Here is a 20,252-nt window from a genome sequence, read left to right as displayed (position 1 = left end):
CCATCTAAGTTGAGCTCCTGGGGGACGCCTAGCCATCTAGAGGCAAAGAACCAAGAGTAAAAGAAAATATGAACTTCATTGGCTTGACAAAAAGCTCTAGTGTTCAAAAGGTGAATCACAACTTCCTAGCGATTACCCTTCCCTCTCACAATCCATTGCAATATCTCATCTAGGAATCAAGAGGGGAGAAGAGAGGGGGCTTTGAATGCTCATAAATGTTTTTGGTTGGAGTAGTCAGAGTAAATGAAGTCAACCAAAGGTTGGGAATATAATTTGGACAGAAGAGACTAGGATCCACATAGTTTCGCTAAAATTTGGCTGATGTTGATGGTGATACTGAAATGTTGTGAGAGAAAAATATTATTCGTTCGCTGAAAGTGCTATCGAAGTAGTGCCGAAAACGAAAACAGGAACAACATGAATGTTTTCCCCCCCTTACTTTCCTTGAGTGGTGCGATCAACTAAAATGGATATGCATCGGCATCCATGCTAATTGACAAATCAAGAACTTACTTAACGCATGTAGGTTTGTTCGATGGAGTCGCCGAGTTTACACGCTACAGCTCACTGGCCCCTCAAAAACCAAAATAAGGCTGGGGACAAAGGAGGCCAGCAAACAGGGAGCTAGCAAAGAGCAGCGAATCAGCAAACGCAATGGTAACCCACAACAAGCCACACCACCCAATCACGTACGTACAAATTCCAAGCACAAATGCGTCGAAAGGAGATGGAAGAACAAGAAGAATGATGCAATGCAAGCAACCGTGAGTCCGACACGTGTATATATATATCTACTTGAACGGCCTCCTGCCGATCCCGGCCGGCATGGACACGGTGGAGTCCACGCTGAGCCCGCTGATCGACCGCGTCGACCGGTGCCGCCCGCCGGCCACCGACGCCGCCGGCGTGGCCACCCTCGACGACGGCAGCCCGCCGCCGCCGCCGGCCTTCCAGAACGGGCTCTTGGCCCAACTCCCGATGCTCTGCCCCAGCCCGAACGAGAACCTGGGCTTCTCCTGGGCCGCCTTCTGCTGCTGCTGCAGGTGCGCCCGCGCCCGCGCCTTGGCGGACGCCGACAGCGTGGGCGTCATGTAGTTGGGCACGCCGCCGAACGCCGGGCAGCTCGTCAGGCTCTCGTCGTCGCGGATGCTCCCCACGTAGCTCAACGACGGCGCCGGGGGGGCTCCCACCTTGGTCACGGGCCTCGTGGTCCTTGTTTTGGAGTAGGCCGAGACCACCGACCGGGCCGGCGTCGTCGCCGCCGTCATCGCCATTGGCGTCGTCTCGCGGTGGGCGATCGCGAGCGCCGGCCGGGGCTTGCTGATGGCGGGCTCCACTGGGCGGTAGCTCCCCGGCTCGTGGTGGCGCTCGATGGGCGTCCACCACCAGGGGCTCCGCCCCGACTGCAGGTCCGCTAGGATCGCGTGGGCCGCCATCGGTGTCGCCTTCAGCAGCTGCCGTCGCCGCCGCCGATACCATTGCCAAAAGGACAGTACAACAAACAAACAGTACCCATCAGTCGCGTTGCGTGTGATCACATCCGATCGGATGACAAGGTGTAGCGACTAGCGAGAGAGCAGCGAGAATAATCCCAACTCCAGCTCCTGCCAAACAGCGACGGCGCACCACCGCCTGCTTTACTTTTAGGTGGCCGATCACCAGTTCACCGGCCCCAAACCTGTGCCTTTTTGTATTCCGTTCCATGTCCATGGGCCATGGCGGCGGTGGAGGACGGGTTGCGTGTGTTGCGGCAGGGTCACCATACCTGATGGGAGTAGGCGTAGGCGAGGGCTCTCTCCCTCTTGATCACGGCTTCCACCTTCCGCTTCGTCCGCGCGTCCGCCTCCTCCCGCGTCAGCCGGCTGTCGTCCCAAATGCCGCCGTCCTGGATCGCACGGAGAGTTTCGTGTCACTTAAAATTCTTGCGTTGGCCGTGCGCTGAGCTGAGGCGATCAAAGCCATGGAGTACGTCTATCTAGTACCTGTGAGCCGGCGCGCCACCTGCCGCCGTCCCTGAGCATGGCGCCGTGGTGCTGCCGGTTGCGCCGCTCCATGGCCTCGACGCGGCTGGCGCGCACCTGCGCCTGCACGCGGACCAGCGTCTGCATGCACCGCATCGCCTGCGCCGTCTGCCGCCGCACGCTGGCGCCCCGCATCACGCCCTGCAGCCGGATCAGCCCGCGCAGCGACCGGTAGTTCCGCCGCGCCTGCAGCCACACCGCCATTTTTTTTTTAAAAAAAAAAACGCGCGACGTCACAACCAACCGCATCGATGATGCGTCGTGCGAACGCGAGGAGCAGAGGTAGGGGACGAGATGGACTTGCCATGTAGCCCCGGAACGCGGACTGGATCGCCACGGCCGCGGCGCGCGCGCGGTCCGGCGGTGCGGCGCGCTGCCTCGCCGCGCGGTGCCGCCTCGGCTGCGGCTGCGGCTGCGGCTGCCGCCGCCACTCCGTCTCGGCCCTGCTCTGCGGCTGCAGCTGCAGCTGCTGGAGCTTCTGCTGCTGCTCCCTGTCATGGTCGAACCTCCTGATCAGCGGTGGAGGGGACGGCGGCGGCAGCGGGAGCACCACGGCGGCCGGCTTGTCCTCTCTGCTGCGCTCGCGCTCACGCTCACGCTCACGTGCTGTTCCCACCACCGGCTGTGGCAGCGGCGCGGCAGCACTAGCGGCGACGGCGGTGGTGGGCCTCGCCGGCGTGATCTGGTACTGCGCCCTGGTGGCGGCGTAGTACTGGCGCTGCTGGTCCATCTCCGCGTCGCCGAGGATCTTCTCGATGCTGCTCGGCTCGCGGTACAGCGGGATGTTGATCAGCGCGCCCGCCGCCGGCGACGCCGGCTCCGCGTGCGACCGCGTCCGCCCGAAGCCTCCCCATCGCTTCTTGTCCCTGCCGTGCCCGTGCGAAGACGGGTACTGCGCTACCAGCTGATGCACCTGCACGCCAATTTGCCATTGATCGAGCACGTTACTCCACAGCAATCAACATCCAATCCAGATTCTCTTGACTTCCATTAACCATGGTTGGTTGCAAAATGGTACAAATACTTGATTTGGTGAGAAAATCTACTTTGAAATGTAGCTAAAGCATGCATATATATAATCAGTCAATGAATTAGGATCGATTTTCGAGTACCAGCTTACATTTGGTGGCTTCTCCTTGGGGCTTGAGGTGAAGGCCTTCTTGAGTGCAGTGAACCAATTTCCCTTCTTACCCATCTCCTTAACATTTCTCCTTGCTACCGTCTTTTAACATTTCTCCCTGCCAGGGAGGTCTCTGTATTTCTAATTCCATTAACAACGGACGAGTGGGAAAGAAAGTTTGCATCATTGTTCTGATGAAATACTATTTTTAATAAGTAAACACTGGTCGTGCAAAATCATAAAGTATTCGAGGCAAGAGTAAGAAAGTCTGGCGCTTTGTTCAGAAGCAATGACCTGTCTAATAACTAGAACATGAACACATTATTATCAGTCTGTAAAGTTGAACTTCGAATGTGTGGTAATCCTTACACTTACAGTACCCGATATCACTATCATTTCTACTGTATTTATTTTTTGCAGTGTAGAAGTGTCTTTAAAGCGGAAGTGTAACACCAAAGAGTTGATGGGCATGAACATAATTCAACAGCATACATGTGCTACTCTATTCAAGACTTCCAGGAAAACTTCAACTGCTGATATACAAGGTAACTGAGTTTAATCGAATCCTGTAGGTTAAAGTTTGTATGAACGAATGAAGCGACCAAGTTCTAAAAATAATGTTCAGAAAAATTACATTACTGAGCAGTTCAGTAGTTGCTGAAAAATTTAGCATGATTTGCATATTTACAGTGCAACATAGCAGGGGATATCTTATTTTCAGGGTGGAAAAATGAAACAAAATGAGAGGATAATGTGAACCAAAGGTGCATACCTTGTTTACAGTTCCACAGCCTCTCTTTCCAAGATCTTGCTCACACTTCACCAGAGTTGTAATGCAGTCCTCACGATCATGACATCTAGCTCCATGCAGGCACGGGAGGACCGCACCTGGCCATGGCCTTTTTCCCTTCGAACTAACTCTCTGCACGTCGTGAGAGGGCCGTCTTATAGATTTCTTTTGCGGATTGGTGGTGATGAATGGGAGTGCCCACTTTCCCACTCGATGACACCCGACCAACCTTGCTTGATTGCCAAGCCTCAAAAGGCAGCATAGCATTTTGCTGCAGCGCTGCAGGGAGGAGGACTTGAGGGTCACTGTTCTGTTGTGCCTTGCCTATGCAGTAGCAGTACTTCCAACATGTCTTTTTGGGACCCCTGCTGCCATGTGTGATGCATACTTGTAGTTGTACAGCATGGCCTGTGCAGTTGTACGCAGACCATCCAGCTAGTAAGGCTGCAACGTGATTGGTTGAAAGAATATCCTATATATTGGGCATTCTACAAGAAGTTATGGTAGGTTATAGTAGCAGGTATGTTTCACTATCATTGGTCTACACTGAACTAGTATGAGCAAAGGGGATACTAAATACTTACCTGGATTTTCTTTTTGGGTGGTAATGTTTTGCTTGGTTCATAAATTAAAGATCAGTGTGGACTCTGAAATCCAGTTCAGACTAAATTCACGGCTACTGATCAGACAGACAGAAGTGCTTGCCGTCACCTAACAGTCACTGTTCAGATGTTATTGTGCGCCACAACATGTTTGACGAATACTAATTACGCATGATTCGATTTTGCAAGGTTCTGTGTGGGTTTTTAACGTGGGCAATGATGCTGTCATGATCGTGCTGGTTGTTGGTTAACTCTGAAACTTTTCTGTAACTAACCTGTGCTAGAGTCTAGATCACTATCCTATATGAGATAGCAGCCAGGCAGCCAGCCTCATCTTGATCATCCGGTAACTTGATGGCTATGTCATTGCTCACACACAGTTGCTTGAGGATGAATCCTCCGGACCAGCACGATGATTCACTTCCAACTGTCATCCTGATTAGCAGCATTTTGTCAATGAAGTTACCATCAACAACCAGCCAGCATCTTTGTGGGGCCACCCAATATTCTTGCAGTTGCAGGCGGCTTCTAACTGAGCTAGCACTGAATAATTTTCTACTCCATTCTGCCAAAATTTTGAAAAAAAAAATTATTTTACATTCTGCCATCGGGTTATAAAAATTTAGAAGTTTGTTTGTTGGCAATCAAAATTTCAAAGTCCGGCAGAGCCAAGTAGAGTACGCATCAGCTATTTTATAACGGGATGCAGTATTATTTATATACCAAAAAATGGGAGAGAGATCATATATAGGACGAACTGAATCAATCACAGAGCGACAACATTGACCCCGGCCCTGCTATGATCTCCCTTATGTGTACATGACTACATACATGAGTGGAACGTGTTGTAAAAGAAGGGGAAATGAATGTGGGGGATTGAGTGGCTTAAGCGCCGAGGAGACTGACGACGACGATGGAGTGTTGCTTGCAAGGTACTCCAGAGATGAAATGAAATGCAACTTAACATGTCATAAGATAAAGGCGTAGCTAGGTAGTTGGGTCCCTGGTCGAAATCAGAGCGCGGCTTAGTGCTGGGAGTTGCTCCTAACAACACATATACATGTAGGCCACATCCATGGCCCTCATTGTCAATTCTGTCCTCATCTCCGCAACTATCTGCGTCCTGCTGGAGCCGTCACCTCACCTCAGCTCCGACGTTGCTTCTAGCTAGGACATACACGTACATACATTGCGTTGATGCATTGCCCCCCTGTTTTGTTTTAATTTGGAATAGAGTAAAGTAAAGTAGGCGCCTTTCTGCTTGCTTCTGTTCTGAAAATTAATTATTTGATGAAAGAGCAACCAGTTGGGCAGTTGGACTCGAGTGTAATCTTATTTAATATACACAAGTGCATTTCCTACTTTTTTTTAAAAAAAAAAAATCATAACCGACGTCCCACATGCAAATATCTGTTTTTTTTATAGTTGTATCTGAAAGCACTGGAAATAAAGCTGAAGAAGTAGATATTTCTGAAGTTTAGTTCCTTGTAGGTACAGTTCATGCGGTTCAAGTTAGCTCTTCTTATACGTTTTCACACACCTAACGTCGAGGATTATAAGGCTCGATTGCGTACTGTTTCCACCCGGTGGTGCCGTGGTGGTCGATCGACACACGCACACACAAACCTGTAAGAGCTGCCGGTGAGTAGGGATCAGAATTCAGAAAGGAAGAAGAATACTATACTGTGCCTTGCAAACAGTGGTCTGGTGTTGCAGGAACTGGTGTTGTGCGCTCCAGGCTGGGCCAGTGGAGGGCGATCAGGCGAGCATAGCACACAAAGGCCTTGTTCAGTTGAGGGAAATTTTTGGTTTTGGCTACTGTAGCACTTTCGTTTGTTTGTGACAAATATTATCCAATCATGGACTAACTAGACTCAAAAGATTCGGCTCGCGAATTACAGGTAAACTGTGTAATCAGTATTTGTTTTTGTTTATATTTAATACTTCATGCATGTGCCACAAGATTCGATGTGACGGAGAATCTTGAAATTTTTTAGGAACTAAACAAGGCCAAAGCTTGGCTGGCAGGGGTGCGAGTTCAGGACTCCCCATGTGGCATGTGCAGTGAGTGCACGCTGCACGCACGTGAAGTCACCGGAGGATGACCACAGCCACCGCCGGCGCCGGCCTTTCGCTGCTTCAGTTGCAAGATATCCTCAGAAGAAGATGAAGGTCCATGTCCATGGCTACATGCAGGTGGCTAGCTGTAGCTGTGCAACGCAAACATCTCCTGCCTGAAACCGGTGGTAGGTAGTGCATACTGAACTTGCCTCTTGATACAGCGCACAAGCCAGACGGCCGGAGCCTCCTTTGCGTGTTCTTATTTGGGCCTCACTTTATGGGCCTTTGGACGCACAAGTCTTTCCCAATGTGGGCAACTTTATTTTTCTGGGCCATGGCCCATTTTCTGCGGCTCGTGTCCAAATACCAATTTCAATTAATTCTCAAACACACACACACACACACACAATTTCAATTGTAGGAAGATATGTTTGGATTGAAATCGTGTATTGTTGATGATGAACTTTATTAAAAAAATAGCATACATAACTTATTTACATAACACTCTTTACGTAACCTGCAGCATGAACAAGTTGAGCAGCCGTTTTGATTGATCCTCAGCCGCCTCAAGTTTCCTTCCATTGGCTGTCAGTTTTGCCTTGAACTAAAGAGTGGATTGCATCTCATTGATTTCCTGCAAATTTGTGTTTCGTCCTGCACTTGCACGAAACGAAGAGTGGATTGCAGCTCATTGATTTCCTGTAAGTTTGTGTTTCGCCTTGTACTTGCTTGAATTGAAGAATGGATAGCAACTCATTGGTTTCCTGCAAATTTGTACATCAGCTGCTTATGCTTATAAAGTACGTGTTTCCTTTTTTTAAACTTGTGCAGATAAGGCATTCCCCGTGTTATTATGCATGTATTGTTTCTGATGGAATGACCAGATGGTTAGTTAGACAAGAATATGGTGGCCATGATTTTAGTTAGACAAGAATCGAAGGTCAGAGAATGCAGCTTAATTAATTCAATCCTGGAACGAAACATACTACCTTTTAGATACAGATATAACAGTCGTTGAGCTAGTGGAGAAGCTCTTGTTCCTCCCACCACCACGAGAGGAAGAAGCAGCAGCTCTTGATGGCGAGGGCATGAAGAACTTAATGATGAAGCTGCCTGGTCCCTCCATAGAGATAGAGGGAGTACTCTTGTGCCGGCAGGGCAAACTCCTTGTGGTTGATCTGGCCCTAGTTGGAGGAGGAGGAGGAGGAGGAGGAGGAGGCAGTGCCAGCTCGGTGATGTCTCGCAGCGACAGTTCATAGGCTTCCTCGGGCAGATTGTCCGCCACTCGAAGCATCATCTCCTGGTGGTGCCTGTTGATCGCATCTGCCTCTGCATCATCCATCCACAGCCGCTTATTATTATTAGAAGAAGAGTAGCAGTTGGCGATCTTGGATTGCTGGATCCAGGATTCGTAGTCGAAGTCGAGTGCGTCCTCATGAGCTTCTGATGATGAGAATGAGATTGGGCTTGCGAAGGTGAAGGGAGGTTGAGGAGAGGCAGATGTAGAAGCCATAGTGAAATGTATGTGTTTGGGTGACTGCTTACAAACTTTACTTAGCCTCATGTCTTTACTTATACTCTTGTTGTACGTATGTACTACCTGTTACTCAACGCAGATTGATTGGTTGGTTGTTTGAGGAGAACGTGATCGAGTCGTCTGGTAACAATGGAAATATAATCCAGCACAGCAGGCCATGGCAATTGCCAAGTAAGACCGCCTACTTTCTTTGAATCGGATATATATACGGAATGAATTAACTTTGTTTTGATCAAAGCTAAAGTCCTGCTGCTTGCTAGTGGCGGCTCAAATTGCCAGGCATGTACGGCACGACATCTGAGTTGAAGGACTGAGCTGCTGCCATACATCAGTTGCAGCTGAACCGGAAATATTCATCCATGATGGTGATCCAGGACAAATACAAGCAACACAGGGTAAGCATCGGCCTTGACGGCCGCACATATGGTTTTCCTGTCAAATTGTTTACATACTTCTTCTAGTGTCCTAACTGTCAAATTGTTTCTCTGAACAGTTAAAGGGTGTGTCACCTTTGCTACCTCCTGTTCAGATCCCTGCATCATACATACATAATAATCTAATAAAGCCAAACACACAACTTTTGTCAAGCAAGATGCACGAGGGCTAAGGTTGTTAGGGTACTGAGGGGTTTTTGGATGCTGCATCTAGGCTCGAGTAGGAGCATCCAGCATTCAGAGTTGATACAATACAACCAGGTTCTTGCTCCAAATTTGTTGGGGGCCGCAATTCCAAATTTATTGGTTCTTGCTCAATTTTATCCTTTTTTTCTTATAAAAAAAATCTAGTACTCTCTCTATCTCAAAGTATAAGACATTCTAAGATTTCTTTAGATTCAAAGGATCTCAAGTTTGACTAAATTTATATAATATGATAATAATATTTATAATACTAGCTAAATCTTATTAAATTATTCATTAATTATATTTTCATAATAATATCAATTTGATGTTATAAATCTTTATAATTGTTACTATAATTTTAATCAAACTTAATATGATTTGATTCTCTAATATTCTTAAAATATTTTATAATTTGAAACGAAGGAAGCAGTACTCTGCCCGTCCATCGTGCCGTCATCCCGAGCTAAGAGCTGCCGAGAGGCGAGGCGCTCAGCCGCTCAGCACGATCACGTCTCACTAGCACAGATTAGGGGTGCAAAGGGGTAACCTTTAGGTGCACCTCCAAACCTCTTTAATTCAAATATTTGTACTACTTCTTAATTTTTTTGGAGAAGTAGTATAAATATTTGAACTTAAGAGTTTTAGAGGTGCACCTAATCATCACACATTTGCACCCTTAGCACAGATCACGTAAGGCCAAACGCCCATACTGCCTTGCCGAAGGCCTGATCATCATTTGTTCTTTGTTTTTAAAATAAATTCATCGGTCAATTACTTTATTTGCTTGTTTAATTTATGAAGCACGGTAAAAATTGTTAAGTAAAAGATGGATCTGGTAGGGCAAATGCAATACCAAAACCAGAGGTCCATATTGCAATTTTGTACATAAAAAACTAGCATAGAATTATTTATCATTTATATATGTTCATATGTATCTTGATGAATTGCTAGTGGTGGGACGCACATTTGACAATATAAAATTACTCCAATTTTGACTCTTTGCTTATTCTTTTCTACCTTGCCATACCTTAATTCTGTTTTATCCTTAGCTACTGGTTGTCGGACCTAGAGTTCCTTTGGTACTCCCTTCGTTTAAAATTATAAGTCATTTTGATTTTTTAAATACATAACTTTTATTATACATCTAGATATATACTAGGTAAAACGACTCACAATTCAGAACGGTGGGAGTATAAAGTACACAAATATTTAAACTGGCCATGCTAGGCTAATGTTGTTTCCCACACTTGCCATGCACAGTCTGTTTGCTTGGCCGATAAGTCATGACTAAAAATATTATTCACTGATTTATTATGAAAGAAAACACTGCTGAATTGCTGGCAGATTTGACAGATAATCCCTTTTAACCGTCATTCTCACCTCACCAGAAATCAAATGCACTCAACACCACTAAATACATATAAGAAAAAATGTTTTTATGGTGCATTATTAGTATGGTTAAATAGATCGTTGAATCTAGCTTTATAATTAACTTATTTAGAGATATAAATATTGGTAATATTTTCTATAAATCTAGTCAAACATAAAAAAAATTAAGCAACACATGTCCCATGTGGCAAAGAATTGCTTAGCGTTGATTAATTATGTCCTCCAAACAAACATGAAAATACAAGTACCACACATTATTGTTATAGTCGAAGAATTTATACTTCTCACGATGCCTTTGGACATCTCACCATCTGTGACCTGAATTTGTGACTCGTGTTTGTATGAGTTAGAGCAGACTGGAACAGATAATGTTATTTTTAGATAAATCTCTGAGCCTCAAATCATTTGGATGATCGCGCAACAAGTTGTATATTTTGTTGTAAAGTATGGTCACATTTGCTAATTAAATAGATACGAGAGCTCGAGGGAGATAACAATGAATTTGCTCTGAATCCTATGAGCATTAAATTCATCATCCAAGATTCTCTAAATATGAGCATTTAGGGCGTAGAGCTTGGCCCGTCATGTTAGGGCCCGCCATCCGCCTTCGTGCCTGGCTGACGATACAAGCACGATCTGCCAGGCCGATTTTCAGGGCGGGTTGGCTTTATAATTAAGCATGACCTGCTAAGGAGCCAAGGACTTCGGGCCAGCCCGAGACCCACGAAGGGTGTTGCGTAGAGGCGCGAGACTAGGAGGGGGTAGAGGCGCTGACGAGGGTGGCACGTGGCGGCACAGGGCGAGGAAGGGGGTGGTGGGCGTCCCCATGACTAGCGTGAGGTCCATAGAGAGGGGAAGGGGAGGAAACGCGGGCTCCAAGAGGCGGTGGTCGTCGGTGAGCTCGCCATTGTGGCCAGTAGATCTGGTGTCGGGGCGAAGGTCGAGGCCAACATGCTTAGTTTCCGCAGCGGCTTCACACGAGGAGGCATCGGCATCGGCGCTCGTGTCATGAGGTCGTGCTTGTCCGTTAGCGCTATGAGGAGAGGGAGGAGGTGCTCGACGACCGTCGCGAGGAATGGGGAGGGGTGTCCGCAACGTGAGAAAGGGGTGGGGCGGCCCTCGTGCGACGCGATGGAAGGGGAGCGCTTGTCCGCGGGTGGAAGGCTTGCGCAATGAGTGCGGACTGTGGCGACTAGATATATGAAAATAGGAACTAGGGTTAGAAGTTCAAAACAACTTTATATATATTTGTGGGCCTAGACGATTTTACCGGGCTGTGCTGTGCCGACCTATGTGCCTAGGGTGTGTCCTAAGCATGACCCTCTGCTGCTCTGCATCGGGCCATGTCGTGTTTGAGCTGGGCTAAAAAACTATGCTTTAGGCCGGGCCGCGATGCCCGAGTTGCATGCTCATCTTTACTTCTTTGCTTCTCTTATCCCACTTTTTTTAACGGAATCCTATCATGTCACAGGCTGCACATTTGTGCGAGATTTGTGTATTCTTTTGACTAGGATACAATTCACTACTTCAACAATACTTTTAGATACGCTAAATCTGTATCTCACTCGAGCAATTCTTTGGCTCCTATCACTTGATCTTTTCCGGTCGTCTGATTCCTCCGTCCTCTTATCTCCGTCAACCCCTGCCTCTGTGGGAGTACGTGTACGAGAATCTCTTTTAGAGGAGCACTGCAAAAGGAGTTGTCTCCGTGAATCTCTCCCGCATGCAAATCATTAAATATCTCTTTCTATCCAAAATTTCCGCACGCAAATCAATCCTCATCTACGTTTTTCCTTTGCATGCAAAATTTTCTTCCCCACACCTGAATATGTAGTTATTATGAATTTACACTATATTTATATTAAAGTTACAACGATCATTTTGGTGTAACTTCTGGATAGAATTGGTGTAAGTACATAACTATTTGAAAATTCTTTGTTTTTTCATTTGTTTTTTTTAAGATTTGTATGTATGTCTAATTTTGAATCCATATGTAGAACTTTTAATCTGTAATTCATAGAAAATATCTGCTTCATTTGATAATCTTATTTTTCTTAATTCGATTTTGAGGGGGGAAAATCGTGTGATAGTAGGCTCCAAAATACTTCAGGTGAGGTGTAGATCGACCGCGATACGCTAAATAAATAATTTTTTTTTCATAACAAATTAATAAATCAATGTAAGCCAAATTTCAGGACGTACTCCGTATATTGTTACTACTACTCAAAAAGTATATAATACATACAATAGATATATGTACTCCTCCGTAGGAATCACCAAGCAAAAGGATGGATGCTCGTGGGAAAACCGGGCAGCTAAAACAAGTAAGCACACTAGTGGATTTGCTTGGCAAATTATTATGCCATTTAATAACTGGGAGCGAGGTGGTGGGCGAGTCACAGTCATGGCGGCGGGGTGGAAGAAGACGACGAAGACGGCGAGGGCCACGCAGCGGCGCCTATGATGGCTAGCTGGCTTCTCAGGCGGCGGCTGAGGCCGAGGCCGGGTGGTCCGGCGGCCACGGCCCCCTTGTTGAGCGCGAGGCTGCACCTCACCCTCAGCACGACGTAGCCCAACACCCTGTAGGCCGCCATGAAGGCCACCATGACGCCGACGTTGCGCCACCTGCACTCTTCCCCGAGCCCCTCGCGCCGCAGCACCTCGTCCCCAGTCGCCACGCACTCGCCCAGCGCCCGCACCACGCACCTCCCGCCGCCGGCGAACTCGTTCACCAGCAGCGCCTCGAACGGCCACTTGAACAGCGACAGGTAGTGCATGAACACCCAGCACGCCGGCATCGCCGACCGCGCGATGAAGTAGCCCGAGAAGAGGAAGAAGGAGCCCATCACCCCCTGGATCGCCGCGTTCCCCACCACGAAGTCCGGCGCCGCCGCCGCGAAGCACACCACGACCGAGTTCGCCGTGTACAGGATCAGCCATATCACCAGCAGGAAGTAGCTGAACGCCGCCGCCGTGCGACGGAGACCCGCCAGCCAGTACACCGGCGCCGCGAACACGACGGCCAGAGCGAGCTGGAAGGGCAGGAACACCACCGCGTTGGCCAACGCGTACGACGACACCCGGTACGCACCCGACGACGTCTCCTTGGCCAGGATGTCGCGCTCCTGCAGGAAGATGGGCAGCGCCTCCGTGGTGGATGACAGGAGGAAGGTGAGCAGGAAGGCGAAGAGGCCCACGCGCTCCGCCACCTTGTCCTCGCCGAGGTCGTAGAAGATGGAGCCCAGCGCAAGCCCCGCCACCAGCATGCACACGGTGCGGCATGCGAAGAGCTGCCGCGTCCGCGCCACGTTCTTGAAGAAGCGCTGCGACAGCACCGCCACCTCGCGCGCCCGCGAGTTGGCGTACCGGCTGCTGCCCGTGGCCGCGCTGGCCACCATGGGGACGACGGCGGCGGTGTCCTCGTCGGCCACCTGCTTGCTGTGCAGCTGGAACAGATGCTGCAGCGTGCAGCGGCCCGACGGCTGGGGCTGGGGCTGGGGAGGCGGCGCCTGCAGACCGGCGTGGCGGTGGTGGAGGCGGAGCGCGTCCACGGAGTCGATGGCGAACTCGACGGCGTCCACGTGCGGGGGCAGGTGGAGGCCCGCGTCCCCGAGCAGGGCGCGGAGCTGGTCGACGGTGCCCTGGTGGAGGACGGAGCCGGCGGCTAGCAGGAGGACGGAGTCGAACATCTTGACGATGCGCGCTCCCGGCTGGTGGATGCTGAGCAGCACGGTGCGTCCGCGCGTCTCGGCCATGGCGCGGAGCGCGCCGACGATCTGGAGCGCGGAGGCGCTGTCGAGGCCGGAGGTGGGCTCGTCGAGGATGAGCACGGGCGGGTCATGCACGGCCTCGACGCCGATGGAGACGCGCCTCCGCTCTCCGCCGGAGAGGTCCTTGATCCTGGTGGCAGCGACGCGGCGCAGGGTGAGGTCGTCGAGGAGCGCGTCGGCGCGGGCATCCATGTCCTTGGCGGGCAGGCGCGCGGCGCCTAGGCGGAGGCGCGCGCTGAAGAGCAGCGTCTCGCGCACGGTGAGCAGCGGGAAGAGCACGTCCTGCTGGGTGACGTAGCCGGAGACGCGGCGGAGGTCGGCGCTGTGGGCGGCGGCGCCGTCGAGGAGGAGGAGGAGGTCGGGCTGCGGGGACGGGGAGAGGCGGCCAGCGAGGATCTCGAGCAGGGTGGACTTGCCGGCGCCGCTGGGGCCGACGATGGCGAACAGCTCCCCGGGGCGCGCGCGGCAGGAGACGTCCCTGAGCACATGACGGACGCTGTGGTGGTGGTGGTCCTGGTGGTCTTGGACATGGACGTCGTCGTCTGACCGGCTCCAGACCTTGAGAGGAGGGTGTGGTCGGGTGGAGACGGCGATGCGGTAGTTGATGCCGCTGGCTTGGATCTCGCAGCCGCCGGCGCAGGAATTCTTGGGCATTGCTGCTGCGGATGATGACGGTACGGTGGGTTGTCTTCCTCAGCTCCTTAATTGGCCGGCGCTGATGATGAGCTAGCAATGGCGGTGGCTGCCTTACTTAAATTGGGCGTGACATGGCTCGATCGCGCTCGGTGTATGCGTGCGTCTCAGCTTGAGAAGCTAGCAATGGCGGGTGAGCTTGGAGAGTGAGCGTGTGGCTCTGGGTCTGGATCCCCGTGGAAGGAGCTGAGCTGAGGTGAGGACAATGGTATGGTACGTACGAGCCCGTGCTACTCCTCGCTGTAATGTGTCATCATCTGTCTTGGCTGGGGGTGACCCGTGAGCTCGCTCGCTCTCGCACGACAGGGCAGACAGCACGGGTGCTGCTTCCTTGTTTGGCGCCTTCCTTTCCCTCTTGGCTGCCCGTGAATCCTCCCTCTCACTCCAACCTGCTCTGCTGCCTCTACCCACCTCTTACTAGATGGAAGGAGTACTCAGCTCCTCAACTAGCTAAGCTTAGCTGGGGTTGGACGTTAGTTAGGCCGGCGATCTTCCACCGTCCCACCTGTACATTTGCCGGCAGGCTACAGCTCTCCTCTCCACGTGATCGAGCGCATATCAATCTGTTTTGTATCGTCGACAGGCATAGGAGGGAAAAATCTATCGAGCCCAAGAGGAAGACGAGAGGACTGGGCGCCTCCTTCCCTTCCCTTCCCTTCCTAGTTATAGAGGAGCTGATGAGCTGGTCGTCAACCTCCTAACATCACAGTTGCAAGAATGAAAAGAATATATGGTAATTAGTGTCACCCAAAGGGATCCATTGCTCAAAGACCTCGTGCAGAGTTGAAACCTTATCCCAAACCAAGTGCTTCTTTAAAACAAAACCAGATCATACGAGCTAAATGACACTGAAGGAAAATATGGTCAGTTGTTTCTCGAACCACACAAAGACAACAATTTGTGTTCTCCTTACAGTTTCTTTTGCCTAAATTGACCCCAGTTTAAAGCTTATCTTGTGTAGCCAACCACAAAAAAAAACTTTAATTTTATTTGGTAGCTTACTTTTCCAGAGTTTTTTCATTCTTTTATTATTAACACCCCTAAATGTCAATCTCATGTACATGTACATTGATCTTATGGAATAGTTCCCTGACTTTTCTAGTCCCCAAGTAAAATGATCCTTCCCCTCATTTAGCCTGTAACCATCTAGGATACCTATTAGTCTTTCCCACTCTTTAAAATCATTTCCCCCAAAGCTCTTCTGAACTCAATGTTCCATCCATCCCCTGCCCAATTATCGCTCACCATGCTGTCCTGGTCTCTACAAAGCTCATGTAGTGTTGGAAATTCCAACTTGAGGGGTATATCTCCTACCCAGACTTCTTCCCAAAATCTAGTACTCTCCCTATTATTTACTTGAACCTGACAGCCCCACTTCAGAATATCTTTAGCTTTTAAGACCCCTTTCCAAAATTGAGAACAACCCACTCCCGAGACTTGAAAAAAGGCATGCCTATTTAGATATTTCCTATGTAGCAGTTTAATGCATTGATATGTCATATCAGCTTGTAAGATTCTCCACCCCCATTTCCCTATTAGAGCCTCGTTCATCACCCTAGTATCAATGATATCCATACCCCCAAAATCTTTTGGAATACACAAACTCCTCCATTTAATCATATGGTATTTGAAACTGTCCCCTGCTCCTTGCCAAAAAAAAAGCTCACTCGAATAGGTCTATCATGTATGCTTTCTTGTACTTCCTCCATTCTAAATTATAAGTCATTCCAAGAATTTTGGAGAATCAAAGCATTTCAAGTTTGACCAAAACTATAGAAAAAATTACAAAAATTTATGGCATTAAATAAATGTAATATAAAAAATAATTAATGAAGAACCTAATGATACTTAGTTGTTATGATAAATGTTATTATCTTATGATATTTTGATCAAATTTGAGATGGTTTGAGTCTCCAAAATTCTTAGAATGACTTATAATTTTGGATGCAGGGAGTAGTAAATAAAACCCCATCGTGTAAATTGGCAGACTACTTAGTGATGAATTAGAGGTCATATTCTTCCCCTTCCAAGGCTGTAAACGCTTTTGTCTTTTTTCAGGTACCCCTTTCAAAGCATTAATCCTCAAATGTTTATCAAGACTGTTATACCCAAATAAACCATTGGCAGATAACCCACTTTATAGTCCAACATATTAGCATCTTCATTTTGCTCACTCTTAGACAAACCCATTGGATACACCTCAGACTTATGATAATTTATCTTCAAGCCACTGATCCATCCAAAACAGTAATTTATCCTCTCCTTCTGTTTTCCAGATAACTCCATGTAGTAGCTATAAATAGCCCCCTGAATCTCTTCTCTATCTTCTAAAACCTTCCCTTCTTCCAAATGGAGAATCACCCTTTTCCTCCTGCCATTAGCCACAAAATGAAAGAAAGCTATATTGAAATCTCCTTGTAAGATCCACTTCTCAATGCCCCTTTGTTGCCAGCAGATTTCCTCTTCTGCCAAGTTCTTCTTTGTCCTAAATACATACTGTACAATTCTAGCTCTATTTTTATTCATTTTTTTAAAAAATAAACCAATCTATATTTCTTTCAAAAAAAACTATTAATATTTATTATTTATAACACAAAATACGCATATACGACAAAAAAGTATCTAATAGGCTATTATTTGTTATCATAAATAATAATGTTTTATATAGAAACTTTAAATTCAAAATGGTTTGAGTAGCTACTATGCTAGAATTGTAGTCTTCTACGTACTTTTTTGGACGGAAGGACTAACCTCTCAAGAAAAAAATATATAACTACGCTACACTGTATTCCAATTTCCACGTCACAGTTGTACAAGACCACGTTAATTACCTACGTTAGGATCTGCTTGGTTGAGTGCGGTAAAATTTATGATCCGTCATATCGAATGTTTAAACACATGTATGAAATGCTAAATATAGACTATTTACGAAACTAAAAACACAGTTAGAGAATAATTTGCGAGACAAATTTTTTAAGCCTAATTAGTCCATAATTAGACACTAATTGCTAAATAAAACAAAAATGTTACAGTACATGTTAATCTTTAACAACTCAACCAAACATCCTATTATATGGACAAGTTCTTGAGGCTAAGTACTTCCCAAATACAATGTTTTTTAAGGTGCACGGCTCGACCAGTCTTTTCTGCACACTTTGTCTTCACTCGCGCACACCCAGAAAGTACTTCCCGGTCGGTCACCCATCCCTAAATAAACACCCCATTATATGGACAAGTTCTTGAGACTAAGTACTTTCCAAATACAATGTTTTTTACTACCCCATTATATGGACAAGTTCTTGAGGCTAAGTACTTCCCAAATACAATGTTTTTTACTCGTGCGCACCTGGAAAGTACTTCCTGGTCGGTCACCCATCCCTAAATAAACATCCTATTATATGGACAAGTTCTTGAGGCTAAGTACTTCACAAATATAATGTTTTTTACTCGCGAGGCCCATTGTATGGACAATGTTTTTTACTCGCGAGGCCCATTATATGGACAAGTTCTTGAGGCTAAGTACTTCGAGGCCCATTATATGGTCAAGTTCTTGAGGCTAAGTACTTCCCAAATACAATGTTTTTTACTCGCGCGCACCGAAACTCTAGGCCAAGCACGCTTAACTTTAGAGTTCTTTAGAGATGGACTTCCGAAAAAGAAGTTGCAATTTGTTGGTATGAGTCTCCTATTAATTCTATTAAGCCTTGGGCCGAGATGTTACATGGAATCAGAGGTGAAACACAAAGTACTGATTTTTCTTTGGCAATGGTGGATGACAAGGAACAAAACTAATGAAGGTACTGAGATCTGCAGCTCCGTTGCTTTTCACCAAAATGGAGCTAGAAAAGATTCAAAATTAGATCACATCAACAAAATCAAGACAAGCACCCCAAATGGAAGTCACCACCGCCTGACTATTACAAGATTAATATTTGATGCTTCTTTCTACCAGAATTCTGGTTCAGGGGATGGGGTTTTGTTGTGAGAAATGAGGAGGGACATGTTCTTGAGCTGGGGACTGGTAAGCTGCAGAGCCCTTTGCATGCAGAGGCCCTGGCAGCACTCAAGAGCTTGGAGAGAGCTGCTTACCTAGGGATGAATAAAGTTTTATGGAGACAAACTCTATAATCCTCGGCGAAGCGCTCATTCAACATCATGGGGCATGAGTCCATATGGGGCTCTTTTTAGGTAGATTAGAGACATAATGATATATGAGTTTTCAGATTTTTTCTGTATCGGTCTGTAACAAGTGTTGTAACCAGGTTGCAGATAGATTAGCTACATATGGTGCAGATCTAAGTGCTGCTGATGAAGATGTGTTTATGGACCATGCACCAAACTTTGTAATTGTTTTGGTTTCTGGTGACGAGCCTTGAACCAATGTATAATGGAAGCTTTTGCTTCAAGTAAAAAGAAAACATGTTCCTCTGAGTCGTAGTGGTCCTGAACTCGTGCTCTAGGAATTCGGAGCATGCGCATATAGCATCTTCTTCTTCTTCAAAACTGGTACCACTATTTCGCGGTAGCTCGAGCGTGCAGTCAATGACCAAGCTATAGCATCTCCAGCAGCCAGCACGAGACGCCGACGGCACCTCACCTAAATTCAGTCCCTGCACGTTTTCACTTGAGTTGTCGAATCTGTCAGCCATGACTCGTTGGAACCAACAGAAATGGCCATTGACTTGTGGCGTTAGACTTTTTGCTTTCCTTACTCGTGCTCGTGCGTGCCCATCGTTGTTTTGGTTGGCAACGCCACGTATGGCACGGCCACAAGTCAAAAAGAAAGACTAGCTAGTGGCGACCCATCTACCATCTACCACTACAGATCAGATCCTGACCACGCCAAGTTGGGCGAAACAGAGCCCTCCCTGCTCTGATTTCGTCCATGAGAAATGGGTTGGTTAAGATTTGCTTCCGTGATCTTGTTACTGCAGAGGACTGTACGTACGGATTCCGAGTGACGGGTTGGTCTGGTCACTTGGTCAGTAAACACCACCCAAGAGGCCAACACATGCATGCCTGCAATGCAAACTCGTCGCCAAAGTCCAGGTGTACCTAACCACTACCGCGAACAAAGATCTCTCATAGTCTCACGCCCATCATGCATGCATGGCATGGCAAAAGAATGACATCTTATGATCTAGCAGGTAGTCGTAGGTGTAGAACAAAACTGCTGATTCATTAACAACAAGTAACTTTTCCTGTATATATATGAATATATGATGTATGTACATCTCTATCTCATGAGAGATTGAGAGCTGAGAACCAGAGGAAGCTCAAAGGAAGCAAAAACTGGTGTATGGAGAAGTAAAAAAAAAAATTGAACCAAAGAACCCTAGCTACAACTACAAGGTTTCACCCTTGCGTGAAACCGCAGGCTACGACTACGAGCGACCGCAGCGTACGTACGTGGACGTGTTCAGTGGCCGGCGCCTCCCCCGCTTGGCCCCTGCGGGAGCATCTCCATCAGCCTGGACACCAAGGCCTCGTACGCCGACCCCGCGGCCGGGCTCGGCGGCACCGGCCTCGCGGCGTCCGCGCACCGCGCCGCCAGGCTCAGCGCCACGACGGCGGCGAGGAAGACGACGGCGACGAGCGTTGTTGCACGGTGGCCCATGGCTGACGGATGATTTTTCCTGCCGGCTCTGC

General features: G+C 47.9%; 2 protein-coding genes across 3 annotated transcripts; both read right to left on the bottom strand.

The window, feature by feature from the left end:
• LOC8078670 (protein IQ-DOMAIN 14) lies at window positions 463–4,283 on the bottom strand. Of its 2 annotated transcripts, none has more exons than XM_002456733.2 (6): window positions 3,914–4,283; window positions 3,142–3,274; window positions 2,326–2,934; window positions 1,983–2,207; window positions 1,766–1,885; window positions 463–1,454 (listed from the first exon to the last, which is right to left on the bottom strand). In XM_002456733.2, exons 2-6 carry the CDS (start codon window positions 3,214–3,216, stop codon window positions 792–794), a joined length of 1,692 nt encoding a protein of 563 aa, XP_002456778.1. In that variant the 5' UTR covers window positions 3,217–3,274; window positions 3,914–4,283; the 3' UTR covers window positions 463–791. The 2 variants fall into 2 exon arrangements, with proteins under 2 accessions (XP_002456778.1, XP_021312966.1); XM_021457291.1 differs by having other exon boundaries at window positions 3,142–3,282; window positions 3,914–4,274.
• LOC8078669 (ABC transporter G family member 5) lies at window positions 12,321–15,688 on the bottom strand. Its single transcript, XM_002456732.2, has one exon. The coding sequence runs from the start codon at window positions 14,562–14,564 to the stop codon at window positions 12,543–12,545; it is 2,022 nt and encodes a 673-aa protein (XP_002456777.1). The 5' UTR covers window positions 14,565–15,688; the 3' UTR covers window positions 12,321–12,542.

Source organism: Sorghum bicolor, chromosome 3 (genome assembly GCF_000003195.3).
Source record: "Sorghum bicolor cultivar BTx623 chromosome 3, Sorghum_bicolor_NCBIv3, whole genome shotgun sequence".
Taxonomy (NCBI): Eukaryota; Viridiplantae; Streptophyta; class Magnoliopsida; order Poales; family Poaceae; genus Sorghum; species Sorghum bicolor.
The sequence above is the reverse complement of the archived record's forward strand: the minus strand, read 5'-3'. Positions and strand labels throughout refer to the sequence as shown.